The sequence below is a fragment of the Betta splendens genome, chromosome 22 (assembly GCF_900634795.4).
Source record: "Betta splendens chromosome 22, fBetSpl5.4, whole genome shotgun sequence".
Lineage (NCBI taxonomy): Eukaryota > Metazoa > Chordata > Actinopteri > Anabantiformes > Osphronemidae > Betta > Betta splendens.
This window is the reverse complement of record NC_040900.2, coordinates 10,824,700-10,844,651: the sequence shown is the minus strand read 5'-3', so window position 1 is coordinate 10,844,651 and position 19,952 is coordinate 10,824,700. Positions and strand designations below refer to the sequence as shown.

Here is a 19,952-nt window from a genome sequence, read left to right as displayed (position 1 = left end):
GCCGGGCAACATCAAAAGGGCTCTTTCAACATGACGCCGCGCTCAATGAGCTTTCATGTCTTACCTCATTACTGGAAAACTTTTTCTTTGCTTGAGCCGAGGTCTGAGCGGAGTTTGGCCAGACAATGGGGCTGGACGACTTTCACCGTAACACAATGGGGAGGAAACAAAGATGTTGCCTCAAATCCCTCTTGAGATGCCGGGCCCCCACACTTTCCTGCGGCCGAACGGGGGCCGCTGAATTACAGTAAGACCCCTAAAAGTGAGGATTTGTAACTCCTCTGATCAGACTCAGCTCACGACCGGCCGACGCTAAATCCCCGCGGTGGCCCAGCGGCAGAACAGAGGATGAGATGAGCTCCAAATACATCTCTGTCCAATTTAAACCCTGGGGATCCCTGGAAGAATGGATTAGGCAGGTTCAAACCAATTTAAAAATATGCTCATTTCACCCAAATCGCATTTCTGTTCAATAAAAACACGTTTCTGGATTAAAAAATATATATATTTAAAATAACACACAACATCTTTTATTTAATAAAAAAATAAATGCTTTATTTATGTGATTCCTTCACAGTTGCGAGAAGTTGTTTTTCAGTTCTAACAAAGTTCTAACATTTCATGCCAGGGCACCAATACTTTTTCCAATCAATTTTTGGGAATAGAGCAAACAAAGCCTTGAGCGAATCCTTGAGCACACACACCCCTTTCCAACTCTGAGAAATGGGCTGCAAAAGTCTGAAAACCCAGACAGAAGTGGCTTTTTGCTGCTCTGTGCCAGGTCTCTGTGGAAAGCACTCTTTGACCTTCTACCGTCGTCCCCGCTCCTCTCTTCTCTCGCACGTCTGTACCCTTCAATTTCCCCTCTGCAGATTTCCACGCTACGCTTTGCTCGCTGTTAGCCTTTCTTCTTTTTTTTTTTTTACGTCCCTCTCACATTTACAACTTCATTTCCTCTCCTGTTTATTTTTAATTGTTTGTTTTAAAAAAAAAAATTATCTTCTTTCTAGCGATAACCGCTTTATAGGTTCAGGTAATTGCAGACTGTGAAACCAAAATGCCAATATAAATATTTGAGCAATTCAAAAAAAAAAAAAAGAAAAAGCTCTTCCTGTGACTTGGGCTAAGTGGAAAATTGAAATTGAAATAAACTGCACCTATTGTGAATTTTCCACCCTGATAAATGATTCTTTCTTCGGAGGCGCCGGCCAATAGGAGCTGAGCTTTTGTTCCCCGTTATCGCGCGCTGTTCATTTGTTTCGCAGCCGGAAAGCCGTGTTAAGATAACGCCGTCCTATCATCTGATTGTCTTATCAAAGTTGAGCGACACAGCACCCCTAGTCACTCTGAACAATCAGTCTGGATGAAAAGGTTAAGTGCTCCCAACACCTATGTTTAAAGTTTGCAGCCACAGTACACAGCTGGCAGAAATAAACAGTGTTTATTACTTACAGAGATTTATGCATCATATATGTGCCACCACATTAATATTCAAGCCCTGCTTCATTTCTTACAGCCTCCCCTTAGCGTTTCAAGTTGAAGAGCGTGCAACCCCTTATGCAGCGTGTGACACTAGGGTCAGTGGAATTGCCCCACTTGAACTAAAAGTCTCTTGGTTTGGTTTGGAAAGTGAAAACTCGAACACCATTAATTTGTTTGCTCACCCACTAGTCATGACCACAGCAAATGCCACCACCTCAAAGAAGTGGTCGGCCGTCCTCACTTTTATTTGTTTGTTTCCTTGGAGGGTGTGAGAAGTTGTAGAGTGAGGCTGAGGCGTGTGTGTGTGTGTGTGTGTGTGTGTGTGTGTGTGTGTGTGTGTGTGTGTGTGTGTGTGTGTGTGTGTGTGTGTGTGTGTGTGTGTGTGTGTGTGTGTGTGTGTGTGTGTGTGTGTGTGTGTGAGATGGGGGGTGTTCTCCAGAAAGAAGGCTTTGCAAGGGAAAAACCTATAGGGAGCTAGCAAACAAGTTAGCTGGTAAAGGGGGGGCTGAAGGTGGTGACGGTGCTGGGAGGGGTGGGGATTCATTTAGCCAGGCATTGCTGCTCTTGTTTGTGGTTGTCCCTGACAGCGTCGGCAACGCTGCTCCAAAGCACCTGTGTTTGCTCACTAGCTTTCCCCCAATCTGCTCGAAAAACGCTGCGAGCATGTCACATGGTGGCCAGATAGCCCGGGCACCATGGGAATACAAAAGCCGGGGCTTTTAGAACAGTTAATCATTAACGGAGGCCTCGCTTTTGTTCCCATTCAGCTCGGCGCTGACTGGGGCTTCGATATTAAATATGGCAGACAGGTCGGACCGAGACGTGGGCAAATCCGCCGACGGGAAGACGCTGACGTGTCGCTTGTAGGAGACCGAAAGGTGTCCTTCAAATGGAGGCCCTGTGCATCTGCAGGAGACAAGGAAAACACACACATAAGCTTTTAACAATATAAAGTCCTGCTGCTATAGTGAGTTGCTAAGTAGCAGCAATCCACCAAATAGGCACCAAATCCATCATTTCACTAATGTCACTGATTGGCAGGTTGGAACAAGCCTTTTTATTGGCTGGAAGGGGGGCATTTTACCCACCCCACAATTAATTACCACCACCTAATCTCAGTTTACTTTCCATCTTGAACTGTCAATGAAAGGTCCAGCACTCATTTCACGCCTGTCAAACCGGGCTTTAGAACACAAGCAGAACGCGACGGCGATCTGGGTTTCTCAGGGCTCGACCGAATCCATCAGACGGGGGGCAGACGTTTGCTCAGCCACATTCTTATGAAGCACTAAAAGGGTTGCAGACGAACTCTTATCTCCCATCTACCTCGGCGTGCCAACGGTCCTCTATTCAAAGTTGGTCTCGACCCCACCCTGACCCTTCTAACAATACTGTATGGCGGCTCGGAGAGGAGGCCGCAAACGTTTACGGCTGGAAATGCAGCGCGGGGGCAAAGCGGCCGCTCCAGGCAGGATGCTCGGAGCGCCCACAGTCAATCATTAACGTTCTGCTGATATGTGCCCGCTCGCTCAGAGCCGGAGTCAAAAGATAAATGAAGGTTGAGTTTCAGGAGAGGCTCGTAGGCACCTTTTCCGTAGCTTCAGTAACTTAAAATAACCCACTTTCCCAGTACACAGGTTGAATACAAGCATTTCATATTCTTTTTCTCATGAGTGAGCGTCGTGTTGCCATAAATCCCTCCTTACGTGCAGCTTGACTCCTCTACGGTGTGTTTATTTGCTGACCCTGGTCAGCGGCGATAAGGGCCACCGGCGTCCCCGAACTAAAGTCCGCAATCAACCACACGTCTGCATTTCTGGCAACGTGTTTGAACTGTGCGGCCTTGCAATAAGAGCAAAATGGGGAACAAAACATAGGTGCTAATAAATCCCCTGTCTCGGCTGTTCGGGAAATAAATTAGGTCGAGCGGAGTCAAAGGATGGGCTTAACAAGTGTATGCGCCAAACAAAAGTTCCTGTTTCGGGAGGGAAGGTGGACGCGTGATGGATGGCTCCGCAAACATAGTTGACATACCTGGCCAATGCCATGGGCCGGTCACAACCCAGGACTGAGAGGGACATTGTGTTAGTGTTTGAGTGCGCGCGCGTGCACGTGGGCGCGCGTCGCAGCGCTCCCTCTCCCCTCGGAGGCTCCCTCGCCCTCCTCCCCCTCCGCTCAGGGCCGTGGGGATCACTTCAGTCAGCAGAGCCCTGTTTGACAGAGACACAGCCTCCATATAAATCCCATCCTCCTATTTATTTGATGTGCAGTTCTACTAGGACGCCTTCGATCCGTCCTCGGGGAGCCCGCATCTCAAAACACTCAAATAGTCTGGGTGCGGCGATAAGCGCGGGGCTGGAATTATACTCCCAAATTCCCAAATCCGAACAGAGCATCGTTGCATCGCATTTTAAAACACAGGCAGACAAGTACCTGATCACACACGCAGGGGCGACTTATTGTAGAATCGGTTCCATTATCTTTTATGTACATTATATGTCAAAAATAAATAGGTTTAAAAAATAGAAATATATGTGACGGGGGGAAAATCCACCGGGATGCTCTTTCTCCACGAGTGCAGCTCGGAGCGTGGGAGACGGGTCAGTGCAGTGTGGTGGATGAGTGGTAGACCTTTATGGGGAACACCCAGGAATGTTTAGTTAACTCGACCATCGCATTCAAGCGTGTGTGTCAAAGGTGTTTACAGGGTGTTGACATTCGCACATTGGCAGCGTGAACGGCACAGCCACGTCTGACCGCGCACAGGCCAGGCAACGTTCGGCACCGCCGCATATGAAGCGCGCGGTCGCAGCACAGGCGGTGGCATGGAAGTGTAGAGAGCGTGTGAGCACTCCTGCCTCTCACTGCTAGCAACCCCGTTTCCATGTGGTATTTTCAGCCAAATGACTGACATAACTCCTATATTTACTTCATGTAAATATAAATTCAATCATGATTTGAATCAATTCAATTATTAATTGGAATTTTTTTTTCCATTTTGTTTTATTTGTTTTTAATCTTTTCTCTAAATGCTTTGCTGATTATTTCAAATATAGTAATTATAATCAGCTCAAAATGGATTTGGGTAATTTTATGTTGTAATTATTATTTAAATGTAATTAAATATGAGTTTATCTTTATTATAGTTTTTGTACGTATGTAGCGCTGCCGTCCCTGAAAAGACTGTATCCTTAGCTATATCTTTAATTATTTATATATCATATATAAAGAATTATGAGAAAATTTAAAACATTTTCTGGCCAGATAATAACAGTTTATTTTTTCCTTTGGATTTTTTTAAAATTCCTTTTGTTTCATTGTACATTATACTGTATATTTCATAATCAGCACGTTTCCCAGTTGTTGTTGATGTTTTTTGCTTGTTTGCTTGTTTCCTGCAAATTCGGTGAAAATTACAATCAACCTGATCGTAAATTTAATGGCGCAGTCACTGATAAAATTGCCCTGATGATGCACAGTTTAATTTCCTTTTGTGCAATAGCTTAGCAATAAAACACAATTATACCTTCATATATTCACTCATTGTAACCAAGAGCAAACATAGGATATGTAAATATACAAAGTAATATAATAAAAGGTTTGTCAGGCAAAACAGTGTCACTGGAACCCATGTTCCCATCATCATCGTCTACCCTTTTATTTATTTTGCCCGTTTTTGTTAGTTTTTACATCTATTTTGGAAAAATATCTTTAATGCATAATTGTATTTGTATTTATCACTAAACTACTGAAATATTGAACAAGCAAAAGAAAGACAATATATGTCCTGCAGCCTTTTTTCTACACAGCTATTAATATTTAAATACTGTGATATTTACATTATATATGTAATATTCCCACGACTCTCTCTGTGGGAATATTTTTCTCCTGCACTTTCTTGCCAGAGATGCGCCTGGCTCCACAAAGGCCGAGTCAGCTTGTCAGTCAGTCTGTCTGTCCACATGACCACCCACTGAGAGCGAGCAGCTTCAGACCCCCCCCTCCCCATCTACGCTGACCTACAGGTGACAAAACACCTCACCTGTTAAAGTGGCTGCACATCCACTATTACACCAGGTCACATCACATCCATATTTAGCGGCTGAACTCTGCCGTGCACCGGAACGCTGGGCATCGCTCAGCCCCCCATTGTTTAAGGTAATTGGAGGAGTGTTGTAAGTTTCCTATGACTCACACTGCTTTTTTTTCTCCACCCATGACTCCTGGAAGATTGTGGGTTGTAGTGAACTTAAAAAAAAAAAAAAAACGAAGTCCTCTTAACTCATAAATTACACGGCCACAGACAACCTTAAGCGGTGTTGAAATGCCTCGAACAGAGCTTTATTTCAGCGTTGGTGGAGCGTGAAGCTGAGAGCACCACCCCACAAGGAGCCTGGCTCTCACGAGCACAAATAAGACGGCTATTTATCCTGCCATACCTGAGGTCTGACATGCTGGTGGCGCAGCAAAGGTGGATGTAAAGACAAGCACTTAGTGTTTCTTAATGATGCTGCTTTCTGAGGTATTGCTTCCGTAACAGGTCATAAACTTATTTGTTTCTACTTACGCCCCTTATGAATAAAAGTCTGGTCTTAAATTTAAAAAAATCTGCCCCAAACAAAAGGCTTTTCCTTCCTGGGACCTGTCTTGGCACGGCCGCTGGCACTTTGAAATCTGATCTGACAGATTAAGAGCTTAGCTATTAGAATAAACCATTGTGGGATCATCATGGGTTGTGTTTTCACTCCGGTGGAAAAAAGAACAGTTTCATGCAACGTCTGTGGGTGTAGGAGGCACTTTGTGTTCCAAGCGGCCGTCGCTCTGTTCAAACACATTACAAGGCTGAAGGAAGGAGCCTAAGAAATGTGTACTTGTATTTTTAAGAGCGCTTATATGAATGTGACAGTGAAACACTGCCAGTTAATTGCTTCCCTGAAAGCTTTTTCTTCCCAGCATCATATTGTGTAGAAATCATCCTCAGTCTGACCACCCAGGGGTTCCCTGACACCACAACCTTTACAGAGGGGGATGGGCAAGTGTGTCTGCTTGTGTGTGTTTGTGTTCAGGCAAGTGTCAGCTCACATGCATGAATGTGCTCCTTCATCGCATGCGTATTGATGTTTCTTTTTTTTTTTTTTTTTTTTTGTTTATTTGCATTGGGACGCACGGACCATTGTTATTTTATTCCCCTCCGACTTCTCTGCGCTCCTTCCGCGTCCTGCCCACGCAGACAGCAACGCATGTGCCGAGTGCGAATACACATTCGGCGGAGAAGCTTCTCAATGTAAATGCAAACACAAACCAACAAACCAAAACAAAAGGGCCCAATATGGATCCTTCCACTACACTTTCTCTGTTTGCCCTCTCCAATGGGCTGGAGTTGCTGTTGGGTCACATAATGGCCACATCTCATTTCTCCCTCAAGAGTCAAGAGTGGCTGCAAAAGCAGCTCTGTTGAGTTCTTTGCTGATTTTTTTTTACACACTTTGCAAACCAGCTCTTTCACTGACAAACTGCTCTAATGTCTAAATTTTGCGTTAGCTTGTACAAAAAAACCCTAAAAAAAAAAAAGCCCTCTTGGCTATCGCTAGGGCATCGTGTGCTTGACTTGTGCGGCCTCCTCTAAGAAGAGAAGAGGGGTCAACCGTGATCCCCGGCCTCCCGGCCGCCACGCCGCCTTTTGTGGCGGAGCCAGGCCCTAAACGAGTACACATGCTAAGGTGAGCCGCGATACACGCGCGATAACCCGTTTAATTAGACGAGGCGGAATAAGGACAGATAAATGACCATACAGTATGGCGTACAATGGGAATTAAAAGTATAGGGCAGCTGGGCTCTTATCTGGCCGGGGAAGAAGGAACCAGGCAACAAAGGGAGGCCTAAGACTAAGAGGCTTGATGCATGGGAAAGCCATGGGCCGGCCATTGTGGCTGCCCTTCTGCTGAGCAAATAGTCCAAACTGTTCATTCCCCATCTCCCATTCTCTCGCCGGTACATTGTTTGTGTCCTTGCATTTCATTCTGACTGGGGAAGATTGCTCTCAGGGCCAGTGAGCAAACAGTCCAGAAAAGAGCCAGCTATCTCCTGCCGTTCCCAGGAGAACTAGCATTTTTATTTCAGCTCCAAGCTGTCAAAGGATTGGAGAGTTTATGTCAGGATCCTGAATTAATTGCTTTAAGCCTCGGGGCCGACGCCGGCGTTTTTATCACCAAATGTTCGGTAAAATGTTTCCTAGCAAATTATGCAGCCCCCCCCCCCACACACACACACACACACACCTCCCTCACAAAGTATTGCTTCTCTCGGCGGCCAAACATTTGGTATTGGATACATACAGAATGAGTTTCTGCAACACAAATGATGTGTTGAGTTGTTGTGACGGCACAATGGTGTGAATGGTGACGGGCTATAGCGCGGCTGTCAAGGATTTGGTGGAACGAAGGCAAACAGCAAACTTTTGTGCGCGTGTGTGTTTTCTCCCTCTTCATGACGGTGGATACATGAGCCAAGCTTGGCAGTAAAGTGAGTAAGCTTACAGATGCCTCAATAAACCATAGCTGCTCAGACATTTGGTGGACCTAGCTCCGGAGGCTCCAAACTGTCCCCTGAACTGCCAAAGTGACTTCAGAACCGTCTGTCATCCTCGTATCCGTCCCCTGCCACCGCCGACTTAATAACTATACACTGTATATCATACATTTGGACCACAAACTCTCCCGCGCGTCGCCGCTAATCGCATCTCGATCGATAAATTCCCAAAGTCGACCTCGGGCGCTTTTAAAAATGGACGTTTCACAAGCTTTTCTCGCTGGAAACGCATCGAATTCTGCAATTCTGACAAAGAACATAAGGCAGTCGATACAGTTAAAAACTCTTTTGGATCGTCACACTATCTCCACTGTATAAACCCCAAATATTCCATTTATACAAGACCAAGCTTTTTTTATTCTGAATGAAAATTGCTGCAGTCATTTTTTTTTTATGACAACGTTGGCGTATCTGAATGTTGTGTTTTCATTCTCTGTTGGTTCGAACGCAACTGGGGCCAAAAACAACACGGGCGAGGGCGGTCCAACAGTTCCAGTCTTCAGAGCCACACATCAATAAGTGAACCTGGAGCCGCCATCTGGACTTTGCTTTTCTTCACACGAACGCGTCCGGCAGCGGCGCAGACCATCATATTTGCATCTTAAGGGCGGTAGCCATACTTCAAAAGGCGCCGTTTGTATGAATAAGCCCTTCCACAAACTACCTGTCACTCACTTTGTTGAGGACAATAATATCAAGAGGGTTCGCCGAAAAAACTCCACGTGAAATTTGCATCATCACATAAATGCAACTGTCACCAACACACACAGGTCTGAGCTCCCAGCTGCTTTAACTGTACCCGTGGGCCTTCGCAGGTGTGCGTGATGCTCCACACGTGCATCCTCTGTCTGTTAGACCCTTCAAGATAAGGTTGTCCCGGCTCTCGCCCATAAATCTGCCCGTTGACTCCTTAAGCTGAAAGGATATTAAGTGACAAACGTGGCGATGTTCCTGTCAGCGTCAAGCAGGCGAGGGTTAAATAGTGTGTATCAGGGGACTACTCCGCAGCGGCGGAAACATACAGGCCTCATCCTTCACCATAATCGGCTCAACGGCCCCGTAGACGCCTTCCAGCTTTCCTCAATCCTTCAGCCGAGCATCCGCCTCGTCCTCATAAATAACGCTGCCATTTATACGTGATTAAATCGAGGATTAATTTGATTCAAGTCAGGGTATGGGAATTCATTAACAGGCTGACAGTGGCGCTATACATGGGGGGAATTTAATTTGAAACCCCCGAGGGAAAGAGTAAGAGGCAATGGGGCTGAGTCGAGAAGGAGGTCTTAAAGACAAGGGGGGGGGTATTGTCCCACACACTTTTGATTGGGGCACTTGTAAGGTGGCACTTTATTGCCGTTGATGGGTTGTTATCAAATTGGGATTGGCAATGCTATTAGCCCAGATTAGCAGCAGAAGGTTTATCTGAAGGAAAACGTGGCCCGGGACCCGGCGCCAACAACAATTCTTGACTCTTGCATGCGGATGAGGAATTAAAGCCACGTTCCTCGCGTCCCAACGTTATGAAAATCAGCCCATTATTTGAATGTCAGTGATTCTCATGAATGCTGAAGCGGCCCGGCCGCCGCAGGCCGAGCCGCGAGGCGTAAAGTCCGGGCATTACATTCGGGCTGGTCGCAGATTACAGAATTCACCCCTGCAGAACATCCATCCTGGCATTCGCCGAATTAGACGAGTCCCGTCGCACGGCGGCCTATCGCGATGCGCGTGTCTGCGTGGGAGAACATATGCAGGACAAAATATTTCGTAGTTTGTTATTCCGAGGACAGCGCCGGGGGCACATGGGCTTGTTTGCCTTTGCTGGGAGAGGAGATTGGATTGGGGTTTTAAATGAATCGCTGGCGCACCGCGTTTATAGGTTTCATTAACTTTTAATGAGTTGGGTGTCCTTCGCTGCGATTGGCTGGCGAAGCTGCGCCTGCACTTCCTGCAACTGGAGCTGAGGGGGAAGTGAGGGCATATTGCAGCATGTTGGCTTCCCCCCGGTGTGGCCATGTGCTGCCGAATGGGCCGCCGCGGGTCTGGGAGCGAAATGGGTCCAACTAGAAAAAAGGGGACGTAATGTGGTACTCGTCCAAAAGCGGAGGAGGGGGGCAGATATTCATCAGCACTGGCGAGCGGTGAATCTAAAACCTGGAGGTGTCGGAGACTCCGGGGGAATAAAGAAGGCTTGGCAGATCAATCACAGCTGAGCAGACTCTCGTTATGTGCTAGATTTGCCAACAAGGTTTGATCTTGAAGTCAGGCATGAGACCCACGGGGGGATGCCTGTGGAATTACCACATAAGAAGAGCTGGAAGCGTGCGTACGGACACGTGTTTATATCCAGCAGTCAACCAAACCAATACCTAACTTCATATTTGAGCTTTTTTTTTTTTAATCTCGATCCAATATAGCGCGTTTCTGCCTGGTTGATCACATATGTTTTATCGTGCAGGTGGATTCTTTCGTGGAGCTAATCTCTCCTTCCAATAAGCGGGCTGAGCCTCACTTTAACACTCCTGAGAAGACTGAACCGTCATTTCCATTTTATCTTCGTCACACTGATATAAGGGAAGTTCTCCCTCACCCCTTCACATTTTCTCCATCCTTCTTTTCCCCCATTCAGGAAGCTCGATTGCTTAGGTACAGGTGGGCGCTGCTTCTCATCTGTTTGCATGGAGGCACGGATCTGTGCTTCAATACATTACGAGGATAAACACTGGCCATCCATCCACTTCCAAGCACATAACAGCAGCAGGCTGGCGAGAGGCTCCCTGTCCTGACCTGAATGGATCGTCCTTTAGGTCACTGCACGTCCCACCAGCTGCTGCCTCGCACCACTCAATGGGCATTGTTGATGGAGCTTTCTCCCGTTCTCGCTCCCGCTTTCTCTCTCAGGACATGAAGGAGTCTTACGCTGGAATGTCACACAGTCCCGTCAGAGGAGCGCGGACACATCACAGCATTCTCACCCTGTCCATCCTGCCGCCCCTGTTCCTCTCTCTCCTCCCTGGTCTCGCTCTCTTTCTCTCTCTTCAAACGCCTTTTCCTTTTTTATCTCGACAGAGTCCCTTGATGATGCAGCTACGCTTTAAAACTGTCAGACTTTCCAGTGTTCTTAAGACGTTCAAGTAGCAACATGTAATTTTTCCTGCCAAAAGCAGAGTCACCTTTTTGATTTTTAGACAGTAGGAAGAGGAAATAAAATATGCTGAAATATGATGTATGGTCTTGGTACACATCTTGTTGGAAACATCTGGGATATGAAAGCAAAGCAAGAATAAATCATAGTCATACAATTAAAGAATTAACTAGCTACTAGTTAATTGCAATAATTTGCTATGAACTTTATTTTAATTTAATTTTAATTGATTTGGCCTTTTATAATCCACAGTAAGACAAATTAGTCCAAATTATTAGTATTTATAATTATAAAGTGTTGTGTTGGTTGAAAATATTCTTACTATTACATACCTGTGATTATTGTGTATGTTTATGTGCTACACCTTTTAGCTTTTTTAGTGTTCGACAACAAAAATTATACCTTTTAATAGTTTTTATTTACAAAATCTTAGGACGCTACTAGGCGAATTTAATTTAGTTTAGTTGCAATTTTTCATTTTTTATTTTTATTTTACCAATAGTCGAATAGCGGGATAATAAAAGTGCAGTAATTCATCGACCTATAGTTTTCTTCTAAATATTGAAATACAACATTAGGCTTAAATTATATATTATTCATATTTTAAGAATATGTAAACGAATAATTGCAAACGAGTGCGCTCACATGGAGAAAGGGGAAAGTGGAGAGCCGTTGCAGCGGAAAATCAGAGACACGTACGGTCGATGAGCGGACGGGGAGACGGAGCGTCACACCGGGACGGGCCGCCTGCTGAGAAACCATGGGTGGCTTTGAGTTTTGACTTTGTGGTCTCTTTAATATACTGAGGGACGGCAGTTTGCCTTGCTAAGATATGGGATTAGGAGTATTTCTGGTGAAAGAGGAGTTAAGTCGGGCTAGTGTGGACGGTCCCTCCCCTGCAAAAGGCTGAGACAGAATTACAGCTTGTTGGACCGGTGTCCCGCCGTCGCCATGGAGACAGATCTACTTGGGTGTTCCAGTCCGTGGGCTGCAGCGCGTTGCGGAGCCTATAGGTGCGGCAGACGCCGTGATGTGCATAACCAGACTACCTAAAACAGGACTGCACATATTTCATATACACATAAATTACCCGATGAACCGAGAGCACAAGACAATTAACGTCTTTATGATTAGGACAACTGCACGAATGGCTGTGCCCCCACACTCCTATCACACCTGCTGTACGCTGCTCCCGCTATTATGGGAGTTGTTTTTATTTATGATCAAGCAGTTTCAGAGTTTCCTGCACAAAAATGCAGCTAACGGCAGTGGCGCTCGCCTGCTACGTTGAGCTGACGCCCATGGGTGGATGCCACATGGCTTCTCGGGCAATGAGTCATTCCACGAAAACAGAGGCCCGAACTCGTCTGAGCATTAAGATGCGCCGCTGTGGGGAAAATGTCTCACTTTGGATGTCTGGTGGAATTAAATGCTCTTTAACGACAATGAAAGGAAACAGGCCCATTGTTGTATTACAATACAGTAATGAAATGGAGACATTCCATAGAGTCAAGGCACGGACATTTTCATGTATTTTTTGCTTTTATATTCCTGTCATGTTTCAAATAATTTTACCTTTTCGTTCTGGTATTTATTTAATAATTCCCAATTTTCCGTTCGTGTCGTGAAAAAGCCTGAAAGCGCCGCGTGCATCTGGGAGCTTTGTGTCTTTGTGAGAAAGTCGAAGGCCTTAATTAGGGAATATGCTAATTTCTCCGTAAGCAACGCAGAGAAATCAGGTTAGCGGCGTTGAAAGAGATCAACAAGCTGGAGCATCCTTTATTCGGTTGCTATAACAACAGATGTGCTCGTCTGCGAGGGTGACACCGAGAGCCGCAGCGGTGTCGTCCCCGACAGAGGAGCCTGTTGAAAGTTGGGAGACGGGGACGGCGCAGTCATGTGGCCTTGGCGCACTTTTGGCCGCCCGTACAGATTGAGGTCGGTTACCTTTGAACCGATAACGCACCGAAAGGCCATTCCCATCTCAGTGCGCGGCAGAAGGGCTTGACTTGGAATATTCCGCTGCCAAGAGAGATGCGACTGTCTGATATTGGCGACTGGACACTTTGAAAGACTCAGCATGAACTGACATTTATTATTATTATTATTATTATTATTATTATTATTATTATTATTATTATTATTATTATTATTATTATTATTATTATTATTATTATTAGCATTACTAATATTAGTATTATTATTTATTATTTAAGGCATATCTAAAAATAAAAGGAGCCGCAGCAAAGCTCGCTTTCAGGACATCACCGCTGGAGCGGTGATGTCAATCAGTCGCACACTGCACGAAATATCCGAGAAAGTCCTTATTAAATTTGATATCTCAATGAATAATAGGTTAGTTCCGATACTTTGACCTGTTGACCGTATGCACGCTATGTTCTATAAAATACTGATATTATTCTGTTACTATTACATTCATGTTTTATGTGATTTTTCTGTTTGAAATGGCAGGAAAACAACGTGTAAAAGGCGCAGTGGTCGCCGCATCCGAGTGATTTTTTTTTTTGTTTCCCGACCGTTTTCGCAAAGTAATATTTTAAAAGCCAACCGGTGATTTCGCTGTTTGCTGCCATCTTTTTTTGCAGTGCGTCCGGATTTGTCCGCGTCGCGCAACTCAGAGATACAGAAACACGGAGCAGCCTTTATCACACAACCTGCAGATCCCCGCAGCTTTGCACCACCCTGTCGTCAAATCCAATACGGCTCCTTTCGCATGAATTTAGTACATCAGGCTCTGACCCCCCCTCGTTCACGTCCAGCCGCAGCCATCGCACCACATCATGCTTTTGATGGGACATATGCATGTAAATTAAAGCGCGTTATAGAAATTAAAAGCTTCATACCTGCGTAAAATAGCCGGTGCCGGTTGTTGGCAAGCCACACAGAAGCCCATTGTGGGAGCTCGCCTTCTGCCTTCTGCAAAGGGCTCCAGACATCACGGCATTTATTTGAGCTCAAACTCTGTCACTGTTGACTTTAGCACAAAGCAAAGATTTCACTGCCCCGCTAGTTAAAAAAATGATTATTTTACAGAGATATCGATCAGTGTGCTATAAAAAAATCAGCTTAGCATTATATGTCTAAAATGAATAGAACCAAATTTAATGTCTGTGTAAATTTACAGAGCTGCGGCGTCCTATTCAAAGTTTACACTTGTGCAATTTGGTTTGTGTGTGTACTCTTCCTATATGTGGGCATAGCCTCCACTCTATTGTTTACTGGCTTTGTTTATTCACAGATCACGCTGTTTAAAGTACGATCTGTAAAGAGGGTCTGGAGAATAAACGCACACTTTAGGCCCCTACGTGTTCAGAAGTCGAAGGGGTGTCATTTGGTTATAAAGCGAGCGGAGATGTCCCCAACACTCCTCCACTGGCCTTGGATTTGAGCTCAGCGGGGGGGAGGCGACAACCAGCCTATCTTATCTAACAAGAGGGGAGGGCCCAACTACTTTAAAAATAGGGGGAAGACAATGGGGCCCCAGATTGTGGGGAAAGAAGTTAGAGCAGCACATTGAGGCGTCTCTGTTCCCAAATCAGGCCCCTTTTCCAGCAACTATTCTCCTGCGCCACGGGAGGCTGTTTTATGTGACAATGACACTTAATCTTATTCACTGATCTAAACTTTGCAGTGCACGTGTGTGTGTGTGCGTGCGCGTGCACGAGCAGCGGGCTCAACCTGGGTGACTGGCAGGCATCGCGTTTGAGTGGCAGTTTGAATCATAAGAGTCTCACGGTGAATGTGTGTGTGTGTGTGTGGGGGGGGGGGGGGGGGGGATTTTAATGGGTCATTTATTATTATTTGAGCAACTCGGGCCTGTGCGCGCAGGCTTTCGGCGGCTGAGCTGATACGAGTCGTTTGGTTTGACAGCGTGAAGTCAATTTTGCGGAAAACACACACTTTGGACACGCGGCATTTTCCTTCTTTATTTCAGCTGCATCCGGGCCACCTTCGTTTCTCTCGGGCTGCTGCTTCTCCGCGGGGTTGTCTTCTCCATCACCGCACTTCCAAATTATTACAAAGCGTCGGATAAGCGCGTTCCCCATAAACATGCCAGTTTGTGTTTGGGATTAATAAGCATATGCTTGTTTTGTTTACATTTTCCTCAGTGACGCCTTGAGAACATTGTGCGTGGTGTTGTCCAGCAAAGCTATTAATCCCCGCAAAAAAATACGTCTCCTTGAAACGTCGCATGAGTGGTTCGTGAAAACAAAACACAACGGGAATTATTAAAATGATGTAATCGGGGAAGCTGATCTGAGGCATTAATAGGGAACTCGTTTAGAATCCTAACTGTTGAGCAGTCAAATAGGGTAGGAATGATCTTCCGCTAGGCAAATGTTGAATTTTTAATGGTGCCCGAGCTGTAAATACCAGCAAGAAGTACTTTTATTTTGAAAAAATGTTTGTCGCTTATATAAACGATATTCCGTTCACTGTCAACCCAGTGTAAAGTCAAAATTTGTAGTAAAATCCCCTTTTATCTAATAAAAAAATAAAATAAAAAAAATTATAATATTAATAATAATAATAATAATAGTGAGCACCATATTCAGAAAACAAAACCAATAACACTTTAATATAGATTTTGCTCTTGTCACTACAAGAATACACATATACAAGCCATAAATAGGAATTACACAAATGATTGAAGAAATCCTGCGAGGCGTTTAAATTCATTTAGGAATCCACATACGCAGACGTAGGCTATATTACAGCAAGCTGTTGTATGTCTTTGGGTCCATTCCTGAAGCCGACTTCTGAACAGATCTCGTGTCACATTATCATTACTTCTAATTATTATTCTTGTTATTATTGTCAACATCCTTTTTCCAAAATAATTAGGCTACTAACGAACTCGACAACTAAAATGGTGGGAAACGTCAAAAATATCTGAAATACATATTGTACACAAACTCTATAATTTTTTTACAAATGTACAAATTGACGGGAAATAAAGTCCACGTTAAATGCAGGCGTGAAGTGTTCGTACGCTTTACGAGGAGTTCATGATCGGCCTGGAATACACGCCCTGGTAGTAAGTCGTGTCCGGTATGGACGACGAATCCAGACCGGCTTTCCCCGCCATGGAGCCCATGGAAAGAGCCCCGGCGACCGGGGAGCCGTAGCCGGAGTAATGCATCACCTGCTCGTAAGTCCTTAGGTCCATTTTGTGATGCTGCTGCTCCGAGGACATGAGGTTGTTGATGGAGAAGGGGTGGTTGAAGGAGTAGTGGTGCTCGGGCTTCAGGTGCGCCTCGTGCGCCAGCACCGAGTGATGCTGCGACATGAGGTGCTGCCCCTGTGCCACCGGGGAGGCGGCCGCGTGCTCCGGGCTCAGGGCCTGGCTCGCCTTCATGTCCGACAGGGACCTCTTGTGCTCGCCGGACGACGCGTTCGAGTGCGGGGACTCGTTGCCGTTGCAGCTCTCGGAGCTGCTGTTGGAGGAGCCGCCGTCGCCCGACTTGCGGCCGCCGTCCTTGCCCATCTTCTTGTCGCACTTGAAGCGCTTCTGCCGCCGCAGGTAGCAGCCGTTCTCGAACATGTTCCCGGAGTCCGGGTGGAGCGTCCAAAAGGAGCCTTTGCCGGGTTTATCCGGGGATCGGGGCACTTTGACGAAGCAGTCGTTGAACGACAACGAGTGGCGGATGGAGTTCTGCCAGCGCTGCTGGTTCTGCCGGTAAAAGGGGAAGAGGTCCATTATCCACTGGTAGATCTCGGCCAGTGTCAGCATCTTACTGGGAGACTGCTGGATGGCCATGGTGATGAGAGAAATGTAGGAATACGGCGGCTTGGCGTGCGTGTAGCTCCTGCGGTAGGTCTTAGGGTCCCTGGACCTGTTGATGTTGGACTGTCCGTAGATGGGGCTCATGGCGTTCATGTTGGTGTAGGACGTCAGGGCGTTCATGGACGCGGGCTGCGCGGTCATGGGGCTCATGCTGGGGCTCAGGGCGGCGCTCATGGCCGTCATGCCCGCGCCCATGCCGTTCATGGCGCCGGCGCCCGGCGACATGCCGGTCATGGAGGGGCTCATGCCCGTGTTGACGTAGGACATGTTCATGGAGTTGGCCGTCATGTTGGCGGTGGTGCTCATGCCGGACATGCTCATGTAGGTGTTCATCGAGTTCATCCCGAGGCCCGTGTTCATGTTGCCAACTGAGGTGTAACACTGTCGGTGGGAGAAAAGAGACGTATCAGTTTCACCGCGGCTAATTAGTCATCACTCAGATTAGTTCAACTGAAAGTCTCCAAAAAAAAAAAAAATCCCGTTATTCGGATTCGTTCATCATAATAACATAATGCGTTCGCTCCGGCGCAGAACTGATCAAAATGGAAAAACCACAGCTTCCTCTGTTGCGCCGGGCGCGCGACGCCTCCGGCGTGGCAGGTAAACCGGGGCCAAACAATCCACAAAAAGACGCGGCGGCGTCGGCGACAAATGTTGACACCTAATATGATCGCGCGCGCGCACAATACGGCGACTGCAACACAAATATTTGAATCAATGTCCCCCCAAAAAATCAAACCCCTACATGTCAAGCAACTTTGTTAGGATAGTGCGCTGCGCGGAGATGGGGGAGGATTTGGAGGCGCCTCAAGTCAATATTTGATCACAAAGTTAATATTATCTCAGGGCTAATATTGAGTTGTATAAAATGGGATCGGCTTTAGACGAAAAAAAATATATATTTAAGGTACCCACCTCGGGCTCTCCGTAGTAGGTGCTCCAGTCGGTGTGTTCGTGTCCTTCCATTTTAACTGCTCCAAGCATCATGGAGGACTTTCACCAAGCGTCTCCCAGCAGAGGAAAAGCCAAAAGTCTCTCTAATAGCAGGTGACTGGGGACTATGGAGAGTGTGTGCGGGTCGTCGGCGTGTCCCGTCGTCGGGGGGGGGGGGGGCTGGCGCATGTGTGTCTTACGGAGCCAGCCGCGAAACGCGTCCGTCAGTGACTGGAGTTCAAATGACGCTCCGTGCTGCCTGTTAACGCTGTGATATAGCGCCGCGCGCGAGGCAAGCCTCCAATCCCCACTTCTATGCCTGGGCCCTATTTGAATAATCTTCTCGCACCTAGGCGCGAGACTCCTCGAGCTTCCACCCCCCACCCCAATTGTACACCTGCGCCGAATGAAAGGAACAGTTTCATATGAAAAGCTTCATTATAAACTAATCTTATTGTATCTTGACTGGGTTTCTTTTTTTCTTTTTTTTTCTTTTTTTAAAGGCACGTTTGACGCTCTTCCTTTCATTACGCACACCCTCCAACCTGCTCGTTCTGTGCTTCTACTGATCCATTTTATCGCGTTGTGTTTAAGGAATTTCCAAGCCTCTATACGACAAACGAGTTAGACAACAGTAAAACAGTTAAAGACAGTACCCATATGTATCTAGCCAGGCTTATTCAAAGCATAGAAACTCAGCCAGTTATTAATGCAACAGTATGTTTTATGTTTTTAAACGCCTGCAGAGAACATTGATTTTATGGCTGCACGACAGAATGTACTGTATGAGGTCCACACGTGGAACATTGTGGTTCCCACTGATTTAATTTATTTTATAGAGAAATATCTTTTTGATAGGAAACTACATACGATATCATCACCTGGCTCCAGATGTTTCACTCGGCTACAAACACTTCTTGTTCCTCCCCGATTGTCACAATTAAATTATTTAATAAAATAACTTTACTGTTTTGCTACGCTTCGCCAACATTAAAAACGATTCTTCGCTAAATGTTTTAATTGGCGCTGGCCAGGCGCAGCTTCAGAGCGCCATCTCTCGGTTACTGTCTCCCAGTGTTTAAGGCACACGGAGCCCGGTGCTGTGACACGAAGCGCCGGTGGAACGCTGCAGAACCTGTGGAATACGTGTACAAATGTTTTGTTAAGGTAAATCTAAAAATTGTGCCCCAATAAACGGCATCATATATTCGCCGAGCGGAGTATACTGTTTTTTTTTCTTACAAAAATGCGCATTTACGTAAAATGTCAGAATCTGCTCAGTTTGCCGTTGTGAGGAACTGTAAATAGCTTAACCCACATCTGTGGATTAGGCCGCGGCCGCTGAGGGCCCTTCCCTTCCTTCCCTGCCTGCCTGTACAGTATTTGTATGACACAAACATCAAGGTGAGGCTGCGATCCGGTGCCAGCCACGTGTCACTAGTTGTACATCTATTTGACTGCATATTTACGCAAGAGCATAACTATCAGTATAGAGCCCCATTAGTAAAGGCGAGTAAACCCGTGGTGTTGACGAGGGACTAACAGAGTCTGCTTAACTTGGAAATGAGATCATGAGAAAATGCTGCGTGCGTGAGCGTGTGTGCGTGTTTGAGGATTGGAGATTGCACCGGCGGGGACCTGGAGATGGTCAGATCTGCGCTCCCTCGGCCTGACTCCACTACAAACTGATTTTTTTTTTCTTTGCACAACATAAATATAAATAATGTTAAATATAAAACAGCAGTAAATTCATAATAATAAAACAGTTAGAATGAATAAAGCATCAAACATTTTAGAGATATAATTTATATTTTATGGGGAGATTGAGGTCTTTTGAACACGCAATTCTTTCTTCATAATATTTGCAGGCTATACATACATTCATGATTTGAGATATTTTATGCAAATACTTATGTCTGAAGCACAGTTATACACATATTGTTCACGTGTGTGTACATGTCAGAATCATCTGGGAACCCACTTAAACCTTCATGAAGT

General features: G+C 45.9%; 1 protein-coding gene and 2 long non-coding RNA genes across 5 annotated transcripts in view; 1 reads left to right on the top strand and 2 right to left on the bottom strand.

Moving 5' to 3' along the window:
• The window catches only part of LOC114848022 (uncharacterized), an 85,119-nt gene that overhangs the window by 47,960 nt on the left and 17,207 nt on the right, over positions 1-19,952 (top strand). The gene's annotated exons all lie outside the window — the stretch shown is intronic.
• LOC114848021 (uncharacterized) lies at positions 905-14,643 on the bottom strand. 2 transcript variants are annotated; one of them, XR_003784332.3, is made up of 3 exons: positions 14,077-14,599; positions 3,517-3,692; positions 905-2,388 (listed from the first exon to the last, which is right to left on the bottom strand). It is a non-coding gene; the product is annotated as an uncharacterized LOC114848021 (long non-coding RNA). The 2 variants fall into 2 exon arrangements; XR_008693713.1 differs by lacking the exon at positions 3,517-3,692 and having other exon boundaries at positions 14,077-14,643.
• foxa2 (forkhead box A2) lies at positions 15,785-18,883 on the bottom strand. Its single transcript, XM_029138111.3, has 2 exons — positions 17,937-18,883; positions 15,785-17,402 (listed from the first exon to the last, which is right to left on the bottom strand). The coding sequence occupies exons 1-2, from the start codon at positions 18,006-18,008 to the stop codon at positions 16,230-16,232; spliced, it is 1,245 nt and encodes a 414-aa protein (XP_028993944.1). The 5' UTR covers positions 18,009-18,883; the 3' UTR covers positions 15,785-16,229.